The 24,725-nt window shown below is 45.8% G+C and overlaps 1 protein-coding gene across 1 annotated transcript in view; it reads right to left on the bottom strand.

Moving 5' to 3' along the window:
* The window catches only part of EIF4E3 (eukaryotic translation initiation factor 4E family member 3), a 38,548-nt gene that overhangs the window by 9,461 nt on the left and 4,362 nt on the right, over nt 1-24,725 (bottom strand). The window contains exons 2-5 of the mRNA XM_080822719.1: nt 15,200-15,272; nt 4,799-4,893; nt 3,227-3,287; nt 514-580 (exon numbers count right to left, since the gene is read on the bottom strand). Coding sequence (XP_080678845.1) covers nt 514-580; nt 3,227-3,287; nt 4,799-4,893; nt 15,200-15,272 — 296 coding nt within the window. The remainder of the gene's footprint in view (nt 1-513; nt 581-3,226; nt 3,288-4,798; nt 4,894-15,199; nt 15,273-24,725) is intronic.

Genomic DNA, 24,725 nt, shown 5'->3' with positions numbered 1-24,725 from the left:
GTGAGCACGTCCCCTCCTCGCCTTTGTAAGTCTCTTTGAGCAGGGGCCCAAGAGTGGGACAGGAGGAAGGGGGAAAAACCAGGGGGACACAAGGGATCGTGCTGGTGTCACTCCATACTCCACTAGACCCCACTTACCCCTCTGAAAGAACGGGAATGAGAAGTCAAACCCAAACTGTGTCAAGAACCAACCGATACTAAATTTTCTTTTTTTTCCTTTTCACCTATTGATTTTAGACAGATGTTCGTGGATACTACTAACATGAGCTAGGTGGGGAAGAAGATATGTACATACACATATGTACATACATTTAACACACATAAATATGTACATGTACATACACACATGACACAAAATGCCATGAGCACATGGAAAAAACCTATAACTTCACAGTTACCAAGTAAAGAACTTCGAAACAGGTCAAAAGTCAAACACGCAGAAACAAACGTCTCCAAGTGACGAGCACAAGCCAAGCAGACATGAGCAGGTGACCGACGGCATGGGCTTCTTTACCTGCAGCGGCACAGTCTGTGAACTGTTCCCCGATTGTCGCTAACAACAACTCTTTCCAAACCGTGGACTGGCATGGGAAAAGAATAAAAAAACAGCAAACAAAACAAAAACAAAACAAAACAAAAAAAAACCAAACCAAAACAAAACAAAACCAAAACAAAACCAAAAAAAAAAAACCAAAAAAACAAAACAAAACCAGAAACAAAAAAACAAAACCAATAACAACACATATATTTTTAGACAAGTATCTTCAACAAGTCACATTTCTTTCAGCTTCACATGCATTGTTCATATCCATTATTTGGAGCCCACAGTCATCCCAGGGTTACAGGTGTCAACACTCAATAGTGGCATATACTGTATTGCTTCACAAGTAACTTTACACAGATAGATACCAGGGATCCAAAGTCACAAACTTTGTGTCCGTAACACTTTGTGTCCAAAGCCACAGAGTCAATCTCTAGTGAAACCATGATGAAGTTCAAAAGAATGGGATGGGCGGGTGGGGAATGCTTTCAAATGACTTAGAAGGTTCCAATTCCTTGAGCTTTTACGGATTCAAAATCTATCAATGGATTAGAGTTGAAAGCTGTTAGTAAAATCCTTCTCTCCAAAACCCTCCCTTGCCCTCTGTTTTTCTGGCAGTTTACGAGGTACTTAAGAGGTGACCGCAGTGATGAGCTCTTAAGGAAATTCAGAGACTTGCACATTCCCATCCAGCAGAGACACACTGCTACGTCAAGGGGCAGAACTCGATGTGTGTGGGCACGCGTCTCTTGGAAGACTCAGTTCATGTTCCCACCCACCTCCGGCAAGTGAGAAACCTGGAGTCCCTTCTACCCAAGGGACTACTGGGACTACTGGGACTACTGGGACTACATCCAGTCAACGGCCAGCAAGCGCTCACAGGCAGCTGGAGGCCTAAAAGTTCGTACAGTTATTCCCCTTCAAAAAGCTCTTGGTCCCAAGTATCTTCCTTGCCAGAGCTAACAGGCCCTAAACTCTCCCAGAACTGGGTTTGAATCTTGCCAGGCTGCTTGGTCAGGGAACAGACAAACTAAGGGAACATCAGTTTCCTCAGGCAAGCGGGGAAGAACAACAGGCTGACCTCCCAGGGTTGCTGTGACCATGAAATTAGTCAACAAATGTACTCAAAGGGCTTAGCACTGTGACTGCAGCAAAAGAAGTTAATACTTAAAATCTGTTCCACAAATAGCGGCAAGTTTGCTCTATGCCAGGTGCTTGCTACATATTAACTATTAATAATGGTGTTTATTACTATGTCCTAATACGCTGAAAGCAGCCTAGCTGAATTTTTAACCAAGATGATAGCTGTTAAGCACCAGGAGCTTTCACTCGCAAGGAGGAATGTATTTTCCCTTTTCTAGATGCTCTCTTTGGCTCCGCTGGTCTCCCTTCTGGAAATCATCTTCTCCAATCTCTATGTCCCACCTGTGGTGTCTTATACTTTCATGATGAAGTTGAGAGCGTGGCAAGTAAGTTAGGGGAAAGGGGAGGTTCCCTCCCCCGCTGTGACATCAGACAAGGTTGGCCCACCAGACCCCACTCCTCCACAAGTGACAGTGAGTGAAAAGGACACCTGTACAGACGTGAATGTGCTAGTATCTGTGACAGCAGATGGACGAGGAGAGAGAGGACGAATGTGTCCGTCAGCTACTGTTCACCACATGCTGACATCACACATTTGTATCTACCAGAACTCAGTCTGGTGTGAGTCAATCAAGCACATGAAAAGGAAACCGTGCTCTCGCTGAAATTAAAAACAACTTACGTTCTCTCCTCTTAAAGGTGTGGGGCAAGAGGAGCTTTGCAGGCCTTGCCTGGTGATTGGCTGCCCTGACATTTTTTCGAAAGCCAAGTAACAGGCAAACCCTGGAGCTATGCATCTTGGTGACAGTCTGCTTCATTAACAAATAAATCTGGTCACATCTTTAGGTTTGCGCTTATAGGGAAATGACTCAAACCTATGGTTCTCTGGAGACATTGTAATTCTTTGAGCTTATCCACATGAAAGAAACCATGAAGAGGTGACTCGGGTAGCTTCTGCCCTTTCATCCATTTTCAAAGAAGTGTTTTGGTTTCCCAAAGCTTAAGAATGGGTTCGAATGTTCACTTTTTAGTCAGTATGATGAATTTGAGCCTATTCTAGAAAATCTCGGTTTCTGAGGCTTGACCACAAGAAACCAGTTGTCTCACAGGCCATCCTACCAAGCAGGCTCTCCCCAGTCCCACAGGGAGGCTGGGCACAACCTTACATGAAACCCCCTGAAATGGTGTGATGTGTGGCCTCCCAAGCATCCCTGTGTCCGCACCAAGCTCAGTGGAGGAAGGACCAGCCTTGGGTGGGCAGGAATCTGCTTCTCTCTCGTATACCAACTTCCACATGCTAGTCATGGCTGGTGAGGAAATGACTGCCAGCATCAACCTTTCTGTAAAGTTTAGAAGTGCGCAGCTCTTCGGAATTTACGGTACAGTCCCACGGCTGCACCGTTTCTGTACAGAAACACGGTACTACATTTTCAAGGTGACACTGGGAGGCAGAAATTCACGAAGGTCAGAACAGATTTTCTCACCCCCAGTCCTGCTCTGAGACGACCAAGCGGGCTGCCTAAAAAGCCTGAGATGCTCACCACAAACAGTCAACAACAACCCAGCCACGGCCAGTTCTAGAAGAGGATCGGAACAAACCTACCGTGCTGTCCTTGGGGACTTTCATCTTCCATACGCCACCCTTTGCATTACTCTCCTCTTCCCTGGATCAGAGACCGAGGTTTGAAATTAGACTCAAGGATTAAATAACTCTACATGCATTTAATTTATCCACAGATGGCATTAAAAATGACAAACAATGGAACATTCTTCAATAAACTCTCCCGCAGCCCTTTTACTGTAAAAGGAAGTGGAGGAAAGAAAAAGAAAGGAGGTGAAGTTGGGAAAGGAAGAAAGTGGGATTCATCGGCCACAAGGGCAGGGGTGGCGATGGGCCACCAGCTGCTCACCCTGAAGCAGGCAGCGAAGAGAGGTTCCCTATGCTATCCGGGGAAGGACAATCAATACAAGTGCTTTACACGTGTGAAAGCCATTACGCTTCAGCGCCGCATTCATGGCATTGCTTCGTCCAAGTCTCATATCAACCTTCTACTCTGTGCCTAATAGGAGACTCGGCCCCTGTGGTGGGCACTTGCCATGTTTTCCTGTTTAGTATCTGCTTGCTCATCTGGTAAAAGCACCCTGATTTCCCTTTAAGGAGCTATTTGTCCCCTACTTCTATGTCAGACCCATTCTGATAGGGCTGATGCCGCATGCTAGCCTCAAAGATGGGCTTACGACCCAGGTTTGCCTATGAAAATACTGCCTCTTTCTAGTTCTTGTGATTGCCCAGTGATGGAAAGAACCCGTGGTGGACCAATGACAGCCAGCCCTGGCATCATGTGGGGTCTGGTGAAGGCTGAGAGTGATAAACTTGGAGGGTGTAAGACTGCAGCTCCCAAGACCCATGCTGCCACTCCGGATGGCAGAGCCTCTCTGAAAAATTACACCACCTCTGAGGAAAGCAAAGCAAATCTGATAGAATGTGTCAGATTCCTAATAACATCCGAGCGCTCGGGTATGGCAGAAATCAGCCCTACCAGTGGATGTCTCCGTTACTTAGAACACGCAAGGGACACGATATAAGAGTTTATTACTAATTGGGACTCCAGCCCAAGCAAACTGGCTCATCGTCTACTACCCTCATCATGACACCAAGCTATTAAAGAAGGATCCCTTCCTCTAGACCCTGGGCCGTGCCTGTTCCCTACACTTTCTATGAGGTCCATGTGAGAGTTGTCTCTGAGGTTCGACCGTGCAGCAGACGTGCATAACTCCATCTGACCCTCTCATCTCCCAGCAGCCTAGAAGCTTCTACACCCCACTGTCTAGGTCATTATCGTGCAAATGAAAGAACAAACCAAAATGCAGCAACGCCCCATACAAAGGAGCTGCATCATAAGTTTGGCGTGTGAACAATGACCTATTTTTGGTGAGACCACAATGGAGTGTTCAGTGGGGAACACTGAGAAACCTACTCGTCATCGTGGAGCCCAGGGAGAAGGGGAAAGTGGGCAGCAGCTTCCTTCATAATTAAGTAAGAGCTAAAATTACTTTCCATCATTACCGGGAGAAAATGACTTTGGCATTCCAATTTGGCATGAAGTAAATATTTTATGAGGTTCACAACCATTTCCCTCCCACCTTAACCTCAAATTACAAGTTAGACACTTACCAAAGTGGTCGCCTCTCTCCTCTCATTAAATGATAACTACATCTCAAAGGCAGGCTAGTCACAGGAGGGATATTATTGTACACACTCCAGAATATCTTCAAAAGAAAAACACTTTGTTTAATATACCCAGTATTGATTTACTATGCCACTAGATTATAAAATTAATGCATTAAAGAAAAAAAAAGCCAGTTCTCATTAAGTCCTATCCATTTGAAATAGATTTTCTTTTTAGTAATCTTTCTAGTTTTCTGCTAGGAAATGTAACATAGCATTAAAGAATGTTCCTTGCTGATGTTGGGCCAAGTTCTTCGCTTCTGAGGAAGCTACGGCTATTTAACGAACTTCCCTATGCAATGTATCTCCGTGTAAACCTGGGCAAGGACCTTGCTGCTGACTTTTCCAGCAGGTGGATAGCATCTAATACAGACCTGAGTGCTGAATATATGTAATGAACCTGACTTCCTTGTAACACATACCACTTTCTTTCAAAGCCCAGAAGGAAACTGTTTCACTTTGGGTTAGGGGATGGCTTATGGAGGAGGAGGCAAAGAGAGATCACCTTATGTACTCTCTCCTTTCCTCTCCCCTCCTAGAAGGAATAGGGAACAGCTCAGTTACTAAAGCAACAAGTTGCCCAAAATATGGGACCGCACGTTTCTGTCCTCCCCAAATGCATATACTGAAACCCTAACCTCCAAGGGGATGGTATTAGGAGGTATGGTCTTTGGGAGCTAATGAGGTCAGAAGAATAGAGCCCCCATGATGAGATTAGTGTCCCAACAAGAAAAGAAGGAGAACAAGCCCTCTTTCTCTTTTGGATGTCTGCATACAACAAGAACATGGCTATCTGTCTATAAACCCGGAAGATGGCCTTTACCAGAGCCCAACCATGTAAGCACCCTGATCTTGGACTTCTAGCCCCCAGACCTGTGAGAGATCAATGTCTACTGTTTAAGCCCTCCAGACAACAGTATTCTCTTTTAGCAACTGGAACTAACTCAGACGCAGAGTGGCCAGTGGACAAAAACAGATTATACAAAAATAAGAGAATAAGAGTGACACTAATAAGAGTAGTTCCTAATAGTGGCCCTGTTCTACCAACTTTTACATATGCATGTCATCTATCCTACCAATAGCCTCATTGGGGGCACGGTTATTACTCCTATTTTATACATAAGGGAATGCAGGCACTGAGACTCATCTGCCTAGGAGTCAGTGTTTGGTATGACTACTGGGATTAGGATGAGGATTCAGTTTACACATAAGAAAGCCCTTCCCAGACTGTTGGGAATGGGCCATCATAACACTGCATTATGAGCTCTACACAAACAAGAAATACCACTCTGTGTGGTAGGATAAGCAAAGGGTAGCTGTCTCGGTCTCCAGGTAGATCTGAGGAAAACAGCCCGAGCAACACAACAACCAGAAAAATAAATCCTAGGGCTTCTGCCACGGAGTAACATCAGTGGAATGAAAGTTTATGTACGCTGAATGATAAGTCTTAGGAGTTGTTCAAGCCTGTCTGGTGTAAAAACTAAAGCCCAATTAATTGCAAAGAAAGCAACAATGAAATGTAAAATGAAAACAGGAAGCCACCTGGCAATCAACTGGTCAGGAATACCTTGATCTCTTATACTAAAGCGGGTACCACGTAAGGAACAGCTGGAAGTAGGTTAGTCATACCAGCAGGTCCTCGGGGAGGCGTATCGGCCCTTAGGGAGGTATTTGTCCAATAAACGGTTTGCTATTAGTGCAAATGATAATGTGATTCCGGGACTGGTCTGTGGCATAAGGCTGAACAGAGGTGGAGTCTGAAGCCAAACGGTTGGATTCCAAAAGGAGTGCTCTTAACCACTCTGCTATTTCCTTTGAAAATAGTCTTGTGTGTTTTAGACACATCTTTCTGCAGTTGGGAAGCCATGGACCAGGTCAAGGCATCACAGAATGAGGGATGCCTGCTGAAGATGTCTTTCTGCGGGGAGATGCTCTTTGCCACATTGAGTATGGTGCTTAGCTCTAGTCTGGGACTCCCGCGATAAGGTGGCAGTGACCGGTGTGGGATTTATGGATAAAAGTATGCCAGCATAAAAATCCCTGCTTTAGCTAGAAGGACTTTGGTGCTGTTAAACATCAAGCCTCCTAATGGGGCATCTAAACCAGAGCATCTGCCCCTCCTGTCCCTCCCCCCCGAAGTTCCCAGGGTCTGAAGCACCTTGAAAAAAACAACACGATGCTTCTCCGTGTCCAAAAAGAAAACACTCTAAGGATTGTGCTGAGGTTTGTAGTTCTTTAACGGCTTCTCTTGAAAATAAACAGACAACTGACTTTTTCAGTCTCGGCAAATCTGACAGGAGATGATCGCCCAAGAAGACACAGCAACAGACTGAATTCTGACTTCAGTACTTACGAAGGCACATCTTCACACGTTTGTGCATGAGCACAAAACAGGAGCAAACTATCTGGTGACACCACTGAACAGAGCCCCATTTAAGAAGTATGCAGCCCTAAAGGAGTCTGTTTCCAGCCTGTGTCCAGCCCCTCATCCAATATGTGGAATATCTGTTAAATTAGTTATCTGTGGTAAACTGCAGTCCAGAAGCAGAGAATCCTCCTTCTGACAGAACATCAGAGGGTCTACACAGGGTGACTGGGTGGCTCAGTTGGTTAAGCGACTTGACTGCCTTCCGCTCAGGTCATGACCCCAGAGTCCTAGGATCGAGTCCCACATTGGGTTCCCTTTTCAGACCCTCCCCCCTCTCATGCTTTCTCTCTCTCACTCTCTCGAATAAATAAAATCTAAAGAAAGAAAGAAAGACAGACAGAAAGAATGTCTTAACGCTATGTTACACGCCTATGTCATTCCCCTCACCATGCACGCATTTTATTATCTCCCATCATAAGAAGGGTGAGTACAGTACAATAAGGTATTCTGAGAGAGAGGGAGAGCACATTCACACAACTTTTATTATGGTATGGAGTTATAATAGTTGTATTTGAGTATTAGTTATTGTTAATCTCTTCCTGTGCCTAATTTTTAAATTAGACTTTATCGTGAGTGTGTATGTGCAGGAAAAAAACCTACTATGTATGGGTTTCAGTACTATGCAGTGTTTCAGGCATCCACGAGGGGGGGGTCTTGTAAGGCACCCCTGCTAGATACGGGGGGATGACTATACACATGATAGAGAAACAGCCTGAGGAAGGAGTCCAGCATTACACACTCCTGAGACCCTCCTCCTGCTCCGAGAAAGTAAAAGGGCTCTTTCGCCGGAAGCTTGAAAATTCATGATCGTGTTCTCTGTAACACATTTTTAGTTTTGTTGAAAGACCTAAATTTTACTATCGATAGGGACTTGCCCATAGATTTCAAAAGCCTAAAGGCTTTTATAATTAATTTTTAGAATTCCTATAATTAATTCAAAGTGGCCTGCGAACAGCAGATTGGAGTAAAAGTAAGCACAATGTTGATAAATCAGAACCAAGTGCTTTTTTCAAAAGCCTGAATGATCCCCCTGGGATGAGGGATGGTATAAAAGTCGGGCATCCTTCATTTGGGCGACATTGGCAGGCACCAGGCACGGGAAGGTACTGCGATGAGCTCTTGGGGGAAGAGAACTGAACACGTGAGGGCCAGCCTTACCCACGGAGCCCACACCTCAGTGGGTAAGTTCTCAAGCATCATTCGGGGACTCTCCGTGAAGAATGGAGGCAGGGCAGATGGTGGTCCTGCGAAGCTGTAAATTCAAGTCTAGCTGCATTTAGGACCAGAGTTCTCAGGATCACCTTCACAGTTCATGAAGCGCTTGCAATCCCAATTTCCTCCTCTACGTATTGAGCAGATACAGCTACTGCACTGGATGATTTAATGGTTAGAGATGAAGTAAGAGTTTGTGATATGCCTCCAGCAAGGAAGCAAGGTGTGGTCAGACTCACGAGACAGTGTGACCAATTGATAAATCCCCAATCTACCAGTTCTGGTGGGAGCAATTATGCCCCATCCGATGGTCTTCTGCCAAGTAGATAATTCTTCATTACCAGAAAAACTGACAAATGTCCTCCTCAGTTTTCTACTGGAATGTTCTGAAGAAATGAGAGAGAGACTGTACTTGAAAATAGTAGCAAAGAAAAAAATGCCGTGTTGTGATAGAGGAGCAGGTGTAAAATAAAATAAAAACACCCAGCAAACACTCTCCCCCACCGGAAAACAACAAAATCCAGAATTTCTTCTGAGGGTCATTGCATCTGGAGCAGGAGAGTACTTTTTAAATAAGAAGCAAGTATTTCTATTCCATAGGAATGGGTTTCTAGTTCCAGAGCTTGCTTCCCACCAGCTGAATCAGTGATATTGGCGGGGAGGACAGAAAGAACCCAGAGCAAACAAAGCAACAAGGGAAGAACTTCAAGGATGTTTTTAACTGACAGCAGACACTGTAGTCTGAAAGCAAAGTGCTTCAGTCCGCAAGAGCTGGGTACTTGAGAGAGAAATGGGTTTTGTTTTGAATTCCAACACGGCCTGACTTCAAGAGAGAACCCAAGTTGGGAGGACTCATCATCACTAAAATGCAATCAGGGCACTCTCTCACCATACAGGAAGTTGCCGAATAAATCACAGAGTCTGAATGGGGGAGCTAAGTGGGATTTGTACTTTGAGAGGCGAGAACCCACAGAAAAACCTGGGGAAACACACCAGAGCAGTGTTTCTGCAAAAGGAAGCACTGCTTCCTGCATAAGGCCACCAGTGTATACCTTCTTATTAATGTTAATACTTTAAAGGGCACAGGGGCTTCAGAAAATGGAAGTGAAAGCCCAAGAAAGCGGCTGGACTCAGAAGCTTGTATACCATCATAACAAAGGGTGATAAAGTGCAAAAAGGGAATGAATAAAGGAAAAGGGGTTTGGGACCTCTGACAGGTCGTCCATTGGAGGAGGTGACAGGACCTGCTGTGGAGCGAGCTTTGCTGTGCAGACTCAAGGGACAAGAAAAGGGGCCACCTTTACAAATGGAAGTTTATGCCACCCTTCAAAGGGAAAGTCATGCCTGACGTTAGGCAGACAGGAGAGCACAGGGTTTCTCCTCTGCCCGCCGTTCCTCAACTGCCTTCAGCTTAACAGAATTCTTATGCTATGGCGGCATTTTGGGGGGTGACATATTTTGAGCCCCTTTGGAGACCAAGTTTTACATTTGAAATGACTAAATTACGTTTACTGTGCAAGATTTCATTTCTGCCTTCAGCCCCCACCTGCACAGTGGCCCCTGTGCCTGCAGGCCAGCAGAGAGAGGATCATGGGTAACCTGACTGCAGTTCTATTTCTGCACAAATGGGCAGTGACTATGAATGCTGATCTCATTATATACATCACGATACATCATAAATACAATACATAAATACATACATCATAAATTCAATGATAAAGAATCCCATCTTGGGGTGCCTGGGTGGCTCAGTGGGTTAAAGCCTCTGCCTTTGGCTCAGGTCATGATTCCAGGGTCCTGGGATCAGGCCCCGCATCGGGCTCTCTGCTCAGCAGGGAGCCTGCTTCCCCCCCTCTCTCTCTGCCTGCCTCTCTGCCTACTTGTGATCTCTGTCTGTCAAATAAATAAATAAAATTAAAAAAAAAAAAAAAGAATCCCATCTTACTCGAAATTAAGTCTGTGTTCCACAGACCTATGAGGTAGACCTGGCTGCAGGTCTTTCTCTCTGTCTCTTCAACATGGTGTGTCTGTGTTTCTTACCTCGGTCCCCTCCCTTCCCCCAAATGGTTCATTCCAGGTCATTCTATTGCAGGAGGCCACCCATGGTGGGCTGCCCGTCTGTGTTCAAAACTTGAATCAATCTTCACATCCTTCTTCATTGTCAGTACTGACCTATAAACCTCTCTTTCTGAAAGGGACCGTCCTCGCTCCCCAACGATTTGGAAGGCAATCTGTCATCTTAACTTCAATGACCTGTACCAGCACAACCACATCATGCCGTCCCACGAGGGAGGATGTCTTGACGTCACTGGCAGGACACAGGCACAGAAGGGACATTCTCATAGTTTTAACATGTTGTATGCATTTTTGATGAAGACTTTCTGTTTATGATAAATGATGCCAGATATCCATTTACAGAAAAAACATGAAGTTTCTGTATTATGCAAATTTAAGTAAAAAGTCCGCCAATTTATGCAAAATATTGGGTAGAACACAGCACAAGTGGGACATGGTGTGGCAAAATCTTGACGCGGATAACACAGATGACCGAGGTGGGACAGAGTGCTGTGGAGGAATGAGTTTTCGGGGGTGGCATTGCTGGGTTTTGCAGCAGCAATGCTGAAAGAGTGGGGACGAGGGAGCCCTCCCTTTCAAATACTATTTGGCAGGTAGCTCGTCCTTCTCTCACAGGTAGAATCAGGCTTGCTCAGAAGCTGTGGTTCTCTTCTGTACTGCATCCATTTAGGACATAAAAACACAGGAGAAATGTGGAAAATTTGGAAATGTTTACAAAAGAGTAAACGGAATCAATAAGCATCTGGAAAACGCAACTAGATGAAAAATGGAATTTTCCAAGAACGGCAGGAAAGTAAGGAATAAATTTAACTCCAAGCAAAGAGAATTATTGTTGGCTACAGTGAGAGTGTCCTTAGCAGGGGTTAGTGGGCTGTCTGAAGGCATGGGCCTCCCCCCACCAACCCCGAGTCAGGGCAGAGTGAAAGGAAAGAATTGATCTAGAAGGGGTGGGAGTTCTAGACCCTGGGGCATGGCAAGGTTGGCTGATTCCACTGGGTGTTTTAAAGATTTTATTTATTTATTCGACAGAGATCCCAAGTAGGCAGAGAGGCAGGCAGAGAGAAAGGAAGGGAAGCAGGCTCCCTGCTGAGCAGAGAGCCCGATGTGGGGCTCAATCCCAGGACGCTGGGATCATGACCTGAGCCGGAGGCAGAGGCTTTAACCCACTGAGCCAGCCAGGCGCCCCTCCACTGGGTGTTTTAGAGCACTAACCTCTCAGCCTCAGTCTCTGCAGCTAATAAATGGGAATAACAATTCCTCCCCCACCCACATCAACGCCTCTGATTTACTGAAGGGCCTCAAAGTACAAAAAGACATACTTTATCCTGCTGTATAAAGCAGTCATTAATAACACAGGATGCTCAATTTCACCCAAGCAGAGATGGGGGGGAATCACAGACACAATCAGGGATGCAGGGTTTTTTTTAGTGCTGAAAGAGTGAGGGTCCAAGAATCAATATATAATCACAGAATAAGAACACAGGGGAACCGAAGCACGTCCTCAAATGACTTAAAAACTGGCACCAAAGCCAGTTGTTAAATACTCAGGACCATTCACAAATGTTGAGGACATGCAGAGGCTGGAATCCCAGAAGTTATTGATAAGTTAAATGTGTTTTCCCCAGTCGGGGTGGCAGCAGGAACATCATCTGGGGAACAACTGCTTGAAATAAATCATTGAAAAGGAGTGGCGCGCAGCTGTCTGAGAGAAAACATGATTGAGGGCAACGCAAAAAGATGCTCCAGGAGAAGCTGGTGAGCCATGGCAGATGGGCCTCTTATTATTATTATTGGACCCGACTATGGGCTTTTCACCTCCTTGTACCATTTCATTCTCAGGGCCCCATGATACAATCAGTATTGAGACTGTTCCCATACTGGAGATGAGTAAGCAGATACAGAGAAGTTAAGCAACGTGCACAAGCGAGTGAGTGGCAGATACAGGATAGGAACCCAGGCAGTGTGACGACGCTACACCCTCACCCACATCCCCGCCTGTCAACTGATGACGCCAAGGGGTAGCATCCAACACCACTTTAGGAAAAGCTGCCAAAGTCTGGGTATGAGGTGCCAAGCACGACTAAGAACCATATGCAATCTCATTTAACCCTAGATCAACCTTAGGGAGTAGGCAGCACCCTGACCTCAGCCTAACAGATAAGGAAACCAAGGCGGACAGAGGCACATGGGAGACAGGAAAGAACCTCCTGACCACTTGGGGCAGTGTTTCATTATCACGGCCCTCCACCCCACCCCCAAAGAGCCTTTTTTCTAATCACTCCCTTGTGAAATGTTAATACCACAGCAGAGCTGTTCATTTGTTTATGTACTGGATATACAGCTATGCTTTATGTATAAAAACAGTAGGATTTTTCACCCCACCAAGGATCAGTTTTTGCCCCCATTAAGAATGGCGCCAAAGGCTTAAAGAATCCTTATGCAAGTAGTTCTGTTGTGGTTCAGGAAAAGTGGTTCATTTCTTAACTTCTCATTCAATCCTTTGGTCCTTCAGTATGTCCTATGCATGTATGTATTTATTTAAAAGACTTTATTTATTTATTTGAGAGAGAGAGAGAGCTCGTGGTGGGAAGGGGCAGAAGGAGAGGGGGAGAGGGAAGCCTCAAGCCAACTCCCTGTTCAGTGGAAAGCCTGACAGGGGGCTCGATCCCAGGACCCTGAGATCATGACCCAAGACAAAATCAAGAGTCAGCCACTTAACCAACTGAGCCATGCAGGTGCCCCTATCCTTCAGTATTTATTGGGGGAAAGGAATAACAGACACAAGAGAATATGGTACTGTGTGATTCCATTTATAGGATGTTCAGTAAAACACAGAAAGATATATGGTGATAGAAATGTGAATAGTGGCTGCTTTTGGAAGAGAAGGATAAACGGAAGGGCAGGAGGGACTTCTGACGATGCAAATCTTTTTTTATCTTGATCTGGGTTATGGTTACATGCCTGCATACCTTTGTCAAAACTTATCAAACTGCACACTTATGTAATCTACATTTACCAAATATAAATTATCTCCCAATATAGTTTTCAAGAAAGTATTTCCTAGTATGTGCCAACTGGGGTACTTTAAAAATTGGTCCTGAAGACCCTGTTTGACTTGCTGCTAGATGCCAAGACTCAACCAAATGGTCTGTGGTCACACAGGGTCAGGGAAACAAACAGACCCCGTGATCTGACTTTACCAATGTCTGCCCTGGAATCCCAGGCAGAGCTCTGAGACCCAGTGTCATAATGGAGTGGAAAAAGTCTACTGAGCACCTTCCTAAGTCAAAGGGATCTAAGAACTTCCATGTGAAGACAGGTTTCAAAATCAAGTGTTCCGAGGTTCATATGACTGCTACGGAAGAGGGAATGAAAGTCCACAACATCACCAGAGGGAAGAAGCAAGGGGAAGCCTTTCCTGGAGTTGGAGAGCCTTCACTCCTCTGGATAGTGGCCCACGTGCTGCCTTGTGACACTGCTTGTACTTGGCACCGCACGATTATTTACAGCAGCACTGTTCTTTTGCTTTCCACATGCTTATGCCATTTTCCCAACTAGATCAGAAATGGACTATGGTCTGGACTGTGTCTTTACATCTGGCTCAGTGGTCATGCATGGCACCTTACCATCAGATTTTGGGGACCGCAGAAAACTGACAGTATCAAATTTTCTGAATCAGAGAGTGGGAGAAGTTCTGAAAAAAAGGATCTTTGTGCTAGTCCTAAATGTCCAGCGGCATTAAAGGATTTAGAGGCACAACAGGAACATGTTAAATTGGGCCCTTCTAGAACATTCTAAACATAAAGTCACTGCAAGTAGACAACAGCCTTAAATCCTTATTCTGTCTATAACTGTGCATTAACCTCAAAAAGGGAGACATACTTGACAGACTTCAAAAGACACACTTTTGAAGAAAATGGAAATGTGATCAACTAAATAAATCAGGTTTTTCAGAAATCTTCTTCAAAAGGGTTGGCTAGAGAAACAATGGCTAGAACTAAGAGCTTCCATGTGTTGAGAAGCTACAGTGTATCAGGTCTCCTGCTAGGCACAGTACCTTATTCTTCCTGACCACTCCAGAGAGAGGTACTCATGTTATACCCACTTTACAGAAATTAAAGGTGTTGATACTTGCTTAATTTAGAATGATGGAAGCTGAACGGGAAGTAGGAAACGGGCTTGAGACATTCCACTTTCATGCTCAACCCGCACCTGCTCTTCCCATGTGACCTGTAGCCTTAGGTAAGCCTGCAGAGGGGATGCTACTGCATCTCAGAGAAGGGAAACAGAGCTCAGAGCTCAGAGAGGGAGTGGCCGCGCTGGCATTTGAATGGGAACACAGACCCATGAGGGGACACACCACAGTGTGCTCCTCTCGAGGATGTACAAAATATTTAGGCAGTTACTATGTTTTAGTAGGTCCCTAGGAGAAGAGCAGGGCACGTGGATATGGGCTCAACCAGCCTCTGGGTTACACCTAGTTAAGCATAGACCCACCAAAAGACCTGACAGCTGACCGGGGGACAGAACCCTGGGTGGGGACTGCCTGCCGAGCGGCCGTTTTTCTGGCTGGAAGATCAAATGACCCCCATACACCGTGTTCACTGGGTACATCCATTTCCGGATCTTACCTGCACTGTCTGTACTGTGTAGATTTTCTTCAGATTCGAAGCACACTCAGCGGCTGTGGCACCAGGAAGGGATCTAAGGAAACAGAAATAAAGAGCAAAGACACAAGCGAAACAAGGAGTCAATGTTCATGAAGTCAGTCTGCAGGTTTACATACAAATTAGGTCTGAAACCACAGCAGCAGACATTTCTAGGATGTGATTTAGAATTTAAAATGTGAAATTCCTACTCCGTGAAGTCGTGTCTGCCTCTCCTAAAAGCAAGCATATTTATTTGGTGGAAATTAAAAAAAAAAAAAAAAAGGAAATGTATGTAAGAAAGATATTGGAAACTTTTAAAAATCACATTAAAAAAAATACTATAATAACCTTGTAATAACCAAGCCTTTTCCTAGGACTTTGGATGTGAAACTGTGCCCAGAGTACAGGTGACTGAAATCATAGGCTCTTGGCCCAGTGACATGTTTGAAAAACTTGTTAGTTCTCTGGTGGTAAATATTCAGGACCTCTTAAGAAACAGAGTAACCTTTTGCCAACTTTAAGAAAACACGATTACTAAAAGTCAACTTTAGTTTCACCTGAAATTTGCATATATTTCCCCAACATGTGCTTTCAGAAAAACTCAGTTATTTTCTCGGATTGATTTAATTAGTTCTGGGGAATTCTGCGGTCGGAATACATTAATCTTTAGTTTGCCATATGGTCCACTAGATGGCAACATACTACAGGTTTATTCAGCAGAAAACTCGGGCACTAGGGACAGGCCTTACCCGCCTGCACCGTTTCCTGGGGTTAGAGGCAACGTAACAAGGTCTCATCAGTCCTTAGAAGCAGAGAGTCTCAATTCTTGCTACCTTTTCCTTTTTTCTATACTGAACTAGCAGTTCTTGCTCAAGACTGTCGGGATCCAGGAATGTCCAGGCAAAGGGGAAAATTCACCTCTCAAATAATGCTTGAAAGCCCTGTGTCCGGTGGCGAGGTGGGAAATGAAGCTTGTTGAGAGGAGAACATGCTGGCTCACAGTCAACCCACTAGGATCCGGAATCTATAAAATGTGATATTTAGCAGCCACTGACCCTCAGATTCCACAGAACCTCAAGACGCTGCACTTTCCGGAGACTCACAAAACTACTGCACACCAGAGATATGCACAAAACTCACACAGCTCAGACGCAGAGAGGGCAGCCAAGACAAGGGTGGAGTGGGCATGACACCGGAGTGACAAGGCTCTAACAGACTAAACTCCTGGAACTATGGACCAATGTTCCCTGGTATCTAAATGGAATAGAAAAATGTCCTTCTGAATACAGTTCCCTGGCTTCAAGGTCACTAGGAAGCATAATTGTGGACTAGTTTGAGGGCAAACAAAGGAGCCTGTTAAGTTGGTGATGTGATAAATTAAAGCTACCCTAATGTATGGGCTTCCAATTCTTTTCTAGTTGTTCATAAATATGCTGGGCATTTAAAAAAAAAAAAAAAAGCAAATCCACAATAACCAACAATAACCAGCATGATCGCATTTTCTTGCTAGACCTGAAGCCTAAAACAACAATGTTGAAGAGAGTGGTGAACAGTGAGATATTTGTTCAGCATCTAGCTAGGACAGTGCCCGGCCCCAGATGAATCCATCAGTCCACAGAGACTGCCTTGACTTGATTAAGTATTAACCTATTATTTAATGCAGGTTTTTATACTGGTTTTGGCTTCAATTATAAAAAGATTGGGAAAAAAACCCCCACTAAACAGACCTTGAACTTTTTTTCTGGATAGATTTTCACATGAAAAATCTTTCCCTTTTACAAGAAAATCTATTGGCATTCATTCCAATGCTGATTTTTTTCCCCCTTTGGGAAGTTTAGCAGACCTCTCCACCAGAAATGCCCAGCAAGACATCCCTGGGTTACCCAAAGCACACAGGAGAGCAAAGAGAAGTCTTCTTCACTAACAGGATGGAGGTTTGTTGGGGTCCAAAGGAAAGAAATGTACTTTGCTTTTCTTTCGTTTTTAAAATAGCATATTTCTAAGTTTTACTATTTTTTAAAGTCACACTTCCATGTGTAACATGTAGAATTTGAGTATTTGAATGTTCGCCTCAGACAGCATTATGTCAACTTAACACAATGCGAGGATAACACCATTTAGCCTGGAAAAAGTTTCTGATGAACATGTGCTTTCTATGCCTCTTTTAAAATGCCTCTGTCTCTATATTCCAGTCTTTTAATTCTATTCCAGTGGAGGAGAAAAATGTACAAAATCATTTAGGGCCCCTCAGTTTCAATGTCCAAGTTTTTTTTGTTTTTTGTTTTTTGTTTTTTTTTGCTTGTTTTGTTTTTTTAAAGAAACCTAGTTTCCAGAGTCCAAGCAAGGGCTCTAGAATAAGACGAGAAGGCAGCACTGTCTGTGTGAGATGACAGTATGAGGGGCTGGTGTGCAGTGACTCCATTCCCGCTGGTGTGCTAAACGTTCTACCTCCTTTACGGCAATGAACCCTAGCCACCCAGCTTTCTGAGAATCGCCTTTCTGGGGCAGCCGAGGAGAGAAGGTTCTCGCTAAAACAAGAGGATCACCCTCCATGATGGGTCTATTCTGATTAGCGTGTTGTGATGTGAATGTATGGGCGTTTGAAGGAAATACATCAGCTCCTCTGTACTCAGGTTTCCTAAGTTCTTCACAGGGAAGGTTGGATTCTGGGATCTCAAGGGTTTCCTGCAGCTGTTGGACAGTTTTATGGCTCTCCAGGTTTCGAAGTAATGAAACAACGGTGCTGGAACTTCTGATCGTACTCACTGGCTGGCTTGGCCAGCACGAGGAACAACATTCTTCCGCGAGCCAAGTCCGATCCTGACGGTCCCTGAAAAATCACGCTGTGCCTAAACCTCAGGCCCGCCCTGGGACATCTTTAACAAGCAGAACTGGGCCATAGCCACGGAATCAATTTTAACAGGGTAAACAGGCTGAGATTTTAAAATCATCTGTCTTGTAAACAGGTCAGTCCGGACTGGACTCACTGGTTCAAAGTTGAACCAGAAGCTGTAGCGTCTACAGTTACTGTTTCTTAAAGTAGCAAAACAGGCTGCTCGCGCCAAGCTGCGGCACTGGGCGGACCGCCCCATACCCCCTCCCCCCCATTACTCTGAAACAGAGCTCTACCAACCGGAACATAAACGTTGGCCATGGGCTTCGAGGAGAGACACAGTTTTACTCATCTCACATATACAGTCTATTCTCCTATCCTTTAAAAGTCTTTTTACTCCATTCATGTTACAAACAGAAACCTCCCAACAGAAACCCAACTCAGCCCTTGCTCTGCGGCCAAAGGTGTTTATCTGGGCGTGATCTTGCCCCCCCCAGAGTGACATATGGAGGTAATATTTAGAGACATTTCCTGTCATCACACCTGAGGGGGATACCAGTGGCATCTAGCAGTTAGAAGATACAGGATAGCCCCACAACAATGAATTATCTAGTCCAAAAGGTCACCAGAGTGATACAGACATGTAACAAAGAGTCTCTGAGGATTTATGATTTATGTAATCCACAAAGATTCACTGCCCACCTCTTCAGCTGATGGGGCTACATCAGTTGTCACTCTAGACAAAGTCCGTGTCCTCACGGAGTTCTAGAACTAGCCCCGCTCGTTTCTGAATTCCCCAGACTCTCGAAGGAAAAACAGTTCTGATCAGATCCCCTCTTCTTTGCCCAGGAGGGAGGAGGTGGGAGAGAAAGCGGTGAGAGGGGCGTACATATCGGTGATGACCCTTCCTAGAAGGGCACACAGTCCGAGTGGTGGCGAATCACAGAACCAAGGAATCAGGACCTGTTTGCACATCTCTGAATTCTATGTCGCCTTCTCCCAGTACGCAGCTACAGCTGAGGAACCCTCAGCGGGACAATAAATGCTCCCTGGGTGGATCAGATTAAGGAGTTGGAAGTGTCTGCCAGGAGTCTTTCCTCTGATTTAGTGATATCAATGTAATAATGGGCTCCTTTTAAGGAGGGTTTGCTTATGCGGTCTCTAATCTTACAGCAACCCCGTCAAGTTGCTATCATCATCCCCACTTTACTAATTAGGAAACCGAGGTGCAGAGAGGCTTTTTAAGTAGAAAAATCTGGGTTCTTTCCCTGGTCGGTCTAACTCTGACGCCCATGATCTTCCTCTTAGATAAGGAAGTAAAAACCAAGCAGTCACTGTCATCATGGGAGGGTCACCCACGGCAAATCTTAGGGCAAATCCCTTTCTCATCCCTTTTTAGGTTATCTCCTCCCTCCTTGGACCCATTCTGGCCTGTCATTCTTCCACCGCCATCCACCAGGCCACGCTGTTGGAAGGGGCGGATTCAGCGATGCAGGGCTGACTCGGAGGCTACCAGAACCCCTGGCAATAATGACATCCCAAAACATCATATAAGGAACACAATTCAGTAAGTACACACATACAGGTCATCGTCTTCTGGGGCTAGGTATGAGAAGAAGATACCTTTAGCAAACAAAAGCCACAAACGAGCTATAGCAGGAAGGCAGGAAAGCAGAAGGGTTAAGAGGATGGCCCTTGGAATCCACGGACTTGCATTCAAGCCCCAGCTCTGCCAACTCCCAGCTATGTGGCAAGCCTGACCCTCTCTGGCCCCCACTTCTCCTTTCTGAGAACATGGTCTCTATGGCACTCATTGCTTTGCTACTTAGATGACATGAGTGAATGCTCTACAAAGCATTTACCCAATATCTGGCATCTAATAAGCAAGTGTTGCTAACATCACCATCGTCATCATCACCATCAGAGGCAGAAAAACAGGAAGAGATAAGAGAGCAATTAGAACTAAGAGACACTGAACACATTTTCTAATCTGTGGGCCAGCCAGTAAGAATCCCAAGAAATCTGTGTGAGAGTTACACACAGAGCTGAGAAACTCCTAGATTCCTTCCTCAGAAAACAAAGCCCATCAGGTGCCAATATCTCAGGGCTCAAGGCCAGGGCTACCCTGATGGCTATTTCCACTTGGACTTGGCTAATCCAGAAGTTGGGATGGTTATGGCAGAAGTGGGAAGGGATCCTTCCAGGTCTGCCAAATAGATGATGGGTGTACAGATAAGAGGGAACGTCTTAATGTTGCATATGCCCCAAACCCCCCATCCAGCTCTACGTTATGCCTGTGCATCTTCAATGCATAACAAAATAACAGGAAATGCATCTCAAGGCTCTTTATGTAAAATTGGTTAAAATTTCATTTGGGGAGTTAGGAGAAAGCAGACAGTCTCATAAGTTTGGACCAACTGTTCTACCTAAATGGTTTCTAGACACCTAAGCACCATTTATATGCAAAAATTAATGTGTTACTTACAAATCATCTTTATCTATTCATTAAAGCAGGTCCCCGAGAATCTCACAACACAGAACACTTTCAGCTCAGTTTAAGTCTGCAGTGCTTCAAAGCATTTTATCCTCTCTCTTATTCTGGAAATACATACCGAGACTCCAATAATTGAAAAAAAAAAAACACAAAAAAAGAAAGAAACAACCCTGTGTACCCTGTGTTACGTGCATGCACGATCTCATGTCATCCCCATTCAAACACCAAGAGGTAAATACCGGTTGGCATTTCCATTCTGCAGATAAGCAAACGAAGTCTGATGGTGGTGACATGCCAAAGACACAGAGGTGGCTAGGGGCGGACCTGGGACTTGAACCACGGATGGTGGGCAGCCTTGCTCTCAGCTACCAGCCTAGACAGATCACTTATTCCATGACCCATCCTCTGCTTGGTGCCATGAATACAGCTCTGCACCAAGCAGTCTCAACTCCCCTGCAGCTTGCAATCCTCGCTGTATCTCCCTGCCATACAAATGGGCCTTCTCCCCTCAACCCCCCGGGCGCCCTTAAAGATATGTCTGCTACAGGTGAGCAAGGCTCATGAATAATTCGTAGAGAGAGAAGCCCTGGTAAATACCCAAGGCAATGATTGCCTGGCTAGCTCTTGGCAGGCTGTGGCACCACTTACCAGTGACCCGGACCCCTGGAAATGCTTCTTACACAGAGAAGAAGCTGGAAAGGTTTCTCCCCAAATTCTGCCTGCATCCTTGCCAAAGTGTGCTCGGTCAACAGGTAGCATCACCTGGTGTGAGAGCTACAGCATCTCCAGGCCCATGAGACACCTGCTGAATCCTATGTGATTTGTGTACATACTGAAGTTTGGGATGTGCTGGCCTGTGGCACCTAAATCAAGTCACCAGAAGAAATGCTAACAACCTGGCAAGTAAAAGCTAATGAACTATAGAAAGCATCATCAAAAACACATAAAAATCACTTTTCTCACAGATGTATTTCTTGTCATCGCCCAAAGAGACGATCAAGATGAGGCCATCATTAAATGTGAAGGACAATCCTACCCAGGCTCTTAAATACGGGAAGGGTCTCTTCTTTGCCAATTGTGAAGCAGGGAGTCCTTGGCTTAACTGTTTCCCATGCAGTGGGAGCTTGGTTTCCTCGTCTGTGAAATTCGGTGGTGGGCCCAGATTACCCATCAAGTCCCACGCAACTTCCTTATTTCAGAATGTGGAACGTGGGAGAACTGTGTTGCGTGCACTGTTCATAGTCACAGGGAAGTGGTGTTCGGCCGGGTGAGGGACACCAGTGCTTGGGGTCACGCAGTCCTTAGCTCAAATCCCGCTTCCACTCTGTGTTAGCTGTGTGACCTTGGTCAAGTGGCTGCTCCCAGCCTCCTCAGTTTTCTCACATGTAAAACACGGCTGGTATGTCCTACTTCAGTATTGTGAGGACTCGTGGGGAATTGTGTACGACACCCAGGGTCATACCTAGCAGGAACAGCGCATGCCCCGTGCATACACACACACACACACACACACACACACACACACAATGGATGTTGGTGTAAGAAATGAATATAGACAATGTTCCACCTCACGTGAGTGACGCCTGCTTTAAACTTTAAAGCCAGAGGGATGCGTCTCCTGAAAGCCCGTCTTGGTGAATGTGCTCATGTCGGACGCAGCAGTCAGAGGGAAAATCTGTAGAGGCTCAGTTCTGTGATGGAGAGCATCCCTCGGAGATCACGCGCTCCATTACAGCTGATTGCATTTTAATCACTTTTAGATAGATCTGTGGCTTGTGGCCATCGCCGCTTCCTGTTTGAGAGTCACACGCAAAAAAATGGTCCCGGCCCTCTTATTAACATTTAATAAGGGATCTACTGAAACACACGTCATAATGTAAATGATTTATTTTTGCATGTTTAGCTTGTTTTCACTTTTCCAGGCTTCCTTCTGTTTTCATTCCCAGCCTATAAGCTCCTTGACACGAGCCACTGGGACTCTTTTCCTCTTGCCAGATAATTAATCCCTCGGTACACAGAGGTTGGGTGCAAGAGTAGTGACAGCAAACTGAGGCCAGGTTCTGGACTGTCACCATGCCAGACCATGAAGGTCCTGCCAGCTGTCTTAGGTTTGAAAGTAAGGAAATGGCATCTGTAATATTAAAGGAAGGAAAATAGATTTTTTTTGAGCAGCTAGTACCAGGAGAGGACTGGTAACTTTTCTGAGGGTGTTTAAGGCCTCCAGGCCCAAGGGGAGGAAGCAAGCACTGCCGCACAGGAGGAGAGGCTGTGAGCCCCCGGGGCAGAGCCTTTCCCTGCCTGACCTTCGTGAACACCATTCCCCCCATCCAGAAAGTAAAATCCTGGGCCATAAGAGAGTCTGTGGGTTCAGAAAGGCAAAAATGGGGGAGACAGATGCAGACGCCAGCCTGTGTCTCCCTGTCAACTACATCCTTCTCACGGCCTTCTCCCCTCACCTGGTCCCAACAGGCTGCTCTGTGAACGAGGATGGTTTTGGGATCCTCTCTATCAAGCCTGGCCCGGCACCCCGTATCAGATTTGCTATTATGGAGCGCCCCACGGCGATGCGTGTGAAAGCATCACACGATGAAAGGGGTCTCCCTTTGGAACGTGGTACCTCCCAGAACACTCCACTGACGCCGTGGAAATGTGTGGTATGAGAGACATCCCTCCTGGGAGGCCCGGGACCACACTGTCGTCGTGTTTGCATTCTTGGCAGCGAGAGCAGCGATGGACAAGTAACAGGCTCCACTGACCTGATCAATAAAGAGAGCAGTAGTTCTCCAGGGGTGATGCGTAAGACGCTTGCTCCAAACGTGCAGTCCACCCCCGAGGTCTGAGAGAGCAGCTCCTGGGCAAGGCTGGGAGCTGGCATTTGAAGAAGCCCAGCCGGGTGGTTCAGATGTGAGTGGTGAGGGATGACACCATGAGGAACACTGGTTGAGCAGAGGCAAACCCTGAGGGGGTGGGTTGGTGGGGGACTGGCCTACCTTTGTGACTAAAGACACAAGAACACAAATACTCTCTAAGCACCTACTGTGTGTACTATGAAGTCCACTCCGGGGAGTCAGGCATGAGGCAGTCCGAGTCTCATGGTCAAGAGGGAGGGACAAGGACCCACCAATGATCCTTAATACAAATATGGCCTATAAAAACGTGTGGCAGGAGTGCAAAGGAGGTGGGCTCAATCCTGCTTGGGCCAAAGGCTATTTAAGGACAATTACAGAGTTAGTATCTTTGCAAGGCCTTGAAGGATGCACGACAGCTTTTCAGGTAGACAAAGGGGAGAAGGGCAACCCAAGCACAAGGGACATCAGGAGACAAATCTCAGAAGCTGGCAAGTCCATGGCTTATGCAGGAAAAGGGCCACAAGTCCACTGTTAGCAGAGACTGGACACTGAGTGGTATTTTGGAGTTGGGGACATATAGAGGATGAGGCTTAGGAAAAAAAAAAGTGAGTTTCAAGTTAAAAATAGCAATATAGAAGTTTATAGCATGATCTGAAGGCTGTGGGTTTTAGGTTTTGTTTTTGTTTCTAAGCTGGGGAGTGCTCTTTTTAAATTAGAGTGGCCCATTTCTAAAACAAACACTGCAACAAAACCAACCAGAGCCGCTCCAGTAAAAGTAAGGGTGGAGATCCAGAATCCTACCTGCAGGGAGCACATAAGCCCATAAGAGAAGCACGCTTGCTTAGGTGGCCGGAGACAGAGTCACAATCACTGCTGTGGCAGAGGAGAAAGGCGGGGAGTTTTGGAATGACAGGACCAGGAGGAGGTTAGAAGGCAGAAGGCTAAGCCCTGGCAGCTGGTGGGGGCTTGGCGGGGGGGGGGGGGGGGGTGGTAGGGCAGGGAGTGTGTTGGGGGAGGGCAGGGATGCCGGGAGGAGGGAAGAGCTTAGGAGCAGGCAGGAACAGTCTACCTGGGGCCAGAGAGTGCCGGGGCCTAGGGAGCAGGCACAGGGAGAGGAGGGGATGGCTTAGGCTTGGAGCAGGTTTTCCAACGGGGGATCAAACATCTGAAGCACAGAGCCAGATGGAGTAGTGGACTCAAGAGAGAAGAGGAGTCAAAGGAAATTCCAACTTCGAAAAATGTGTTGGATGGTGGCACTGCTAGCCAGCACGTGGTAGACAGGGTGTCCAGAGCTCAGGAGAGCGGTCAGGCTAAGGATGCAGGTTTACAAAT

The sequence above is a fragment of the Martes martes genome (assembly GCF_963455335.1).
Source record: "Martes martes genome assembly, chromosome: 1".
NCBI lineage: Eukaryota > Metazoa > Chordata > Mammalia > Carnivora > Mustelidae > Martes > Martes martes.
Note: the sequence above shows the minus strand (reverse complement) of the source record. Positions and strands in the feature narration are given on the sequence as shown.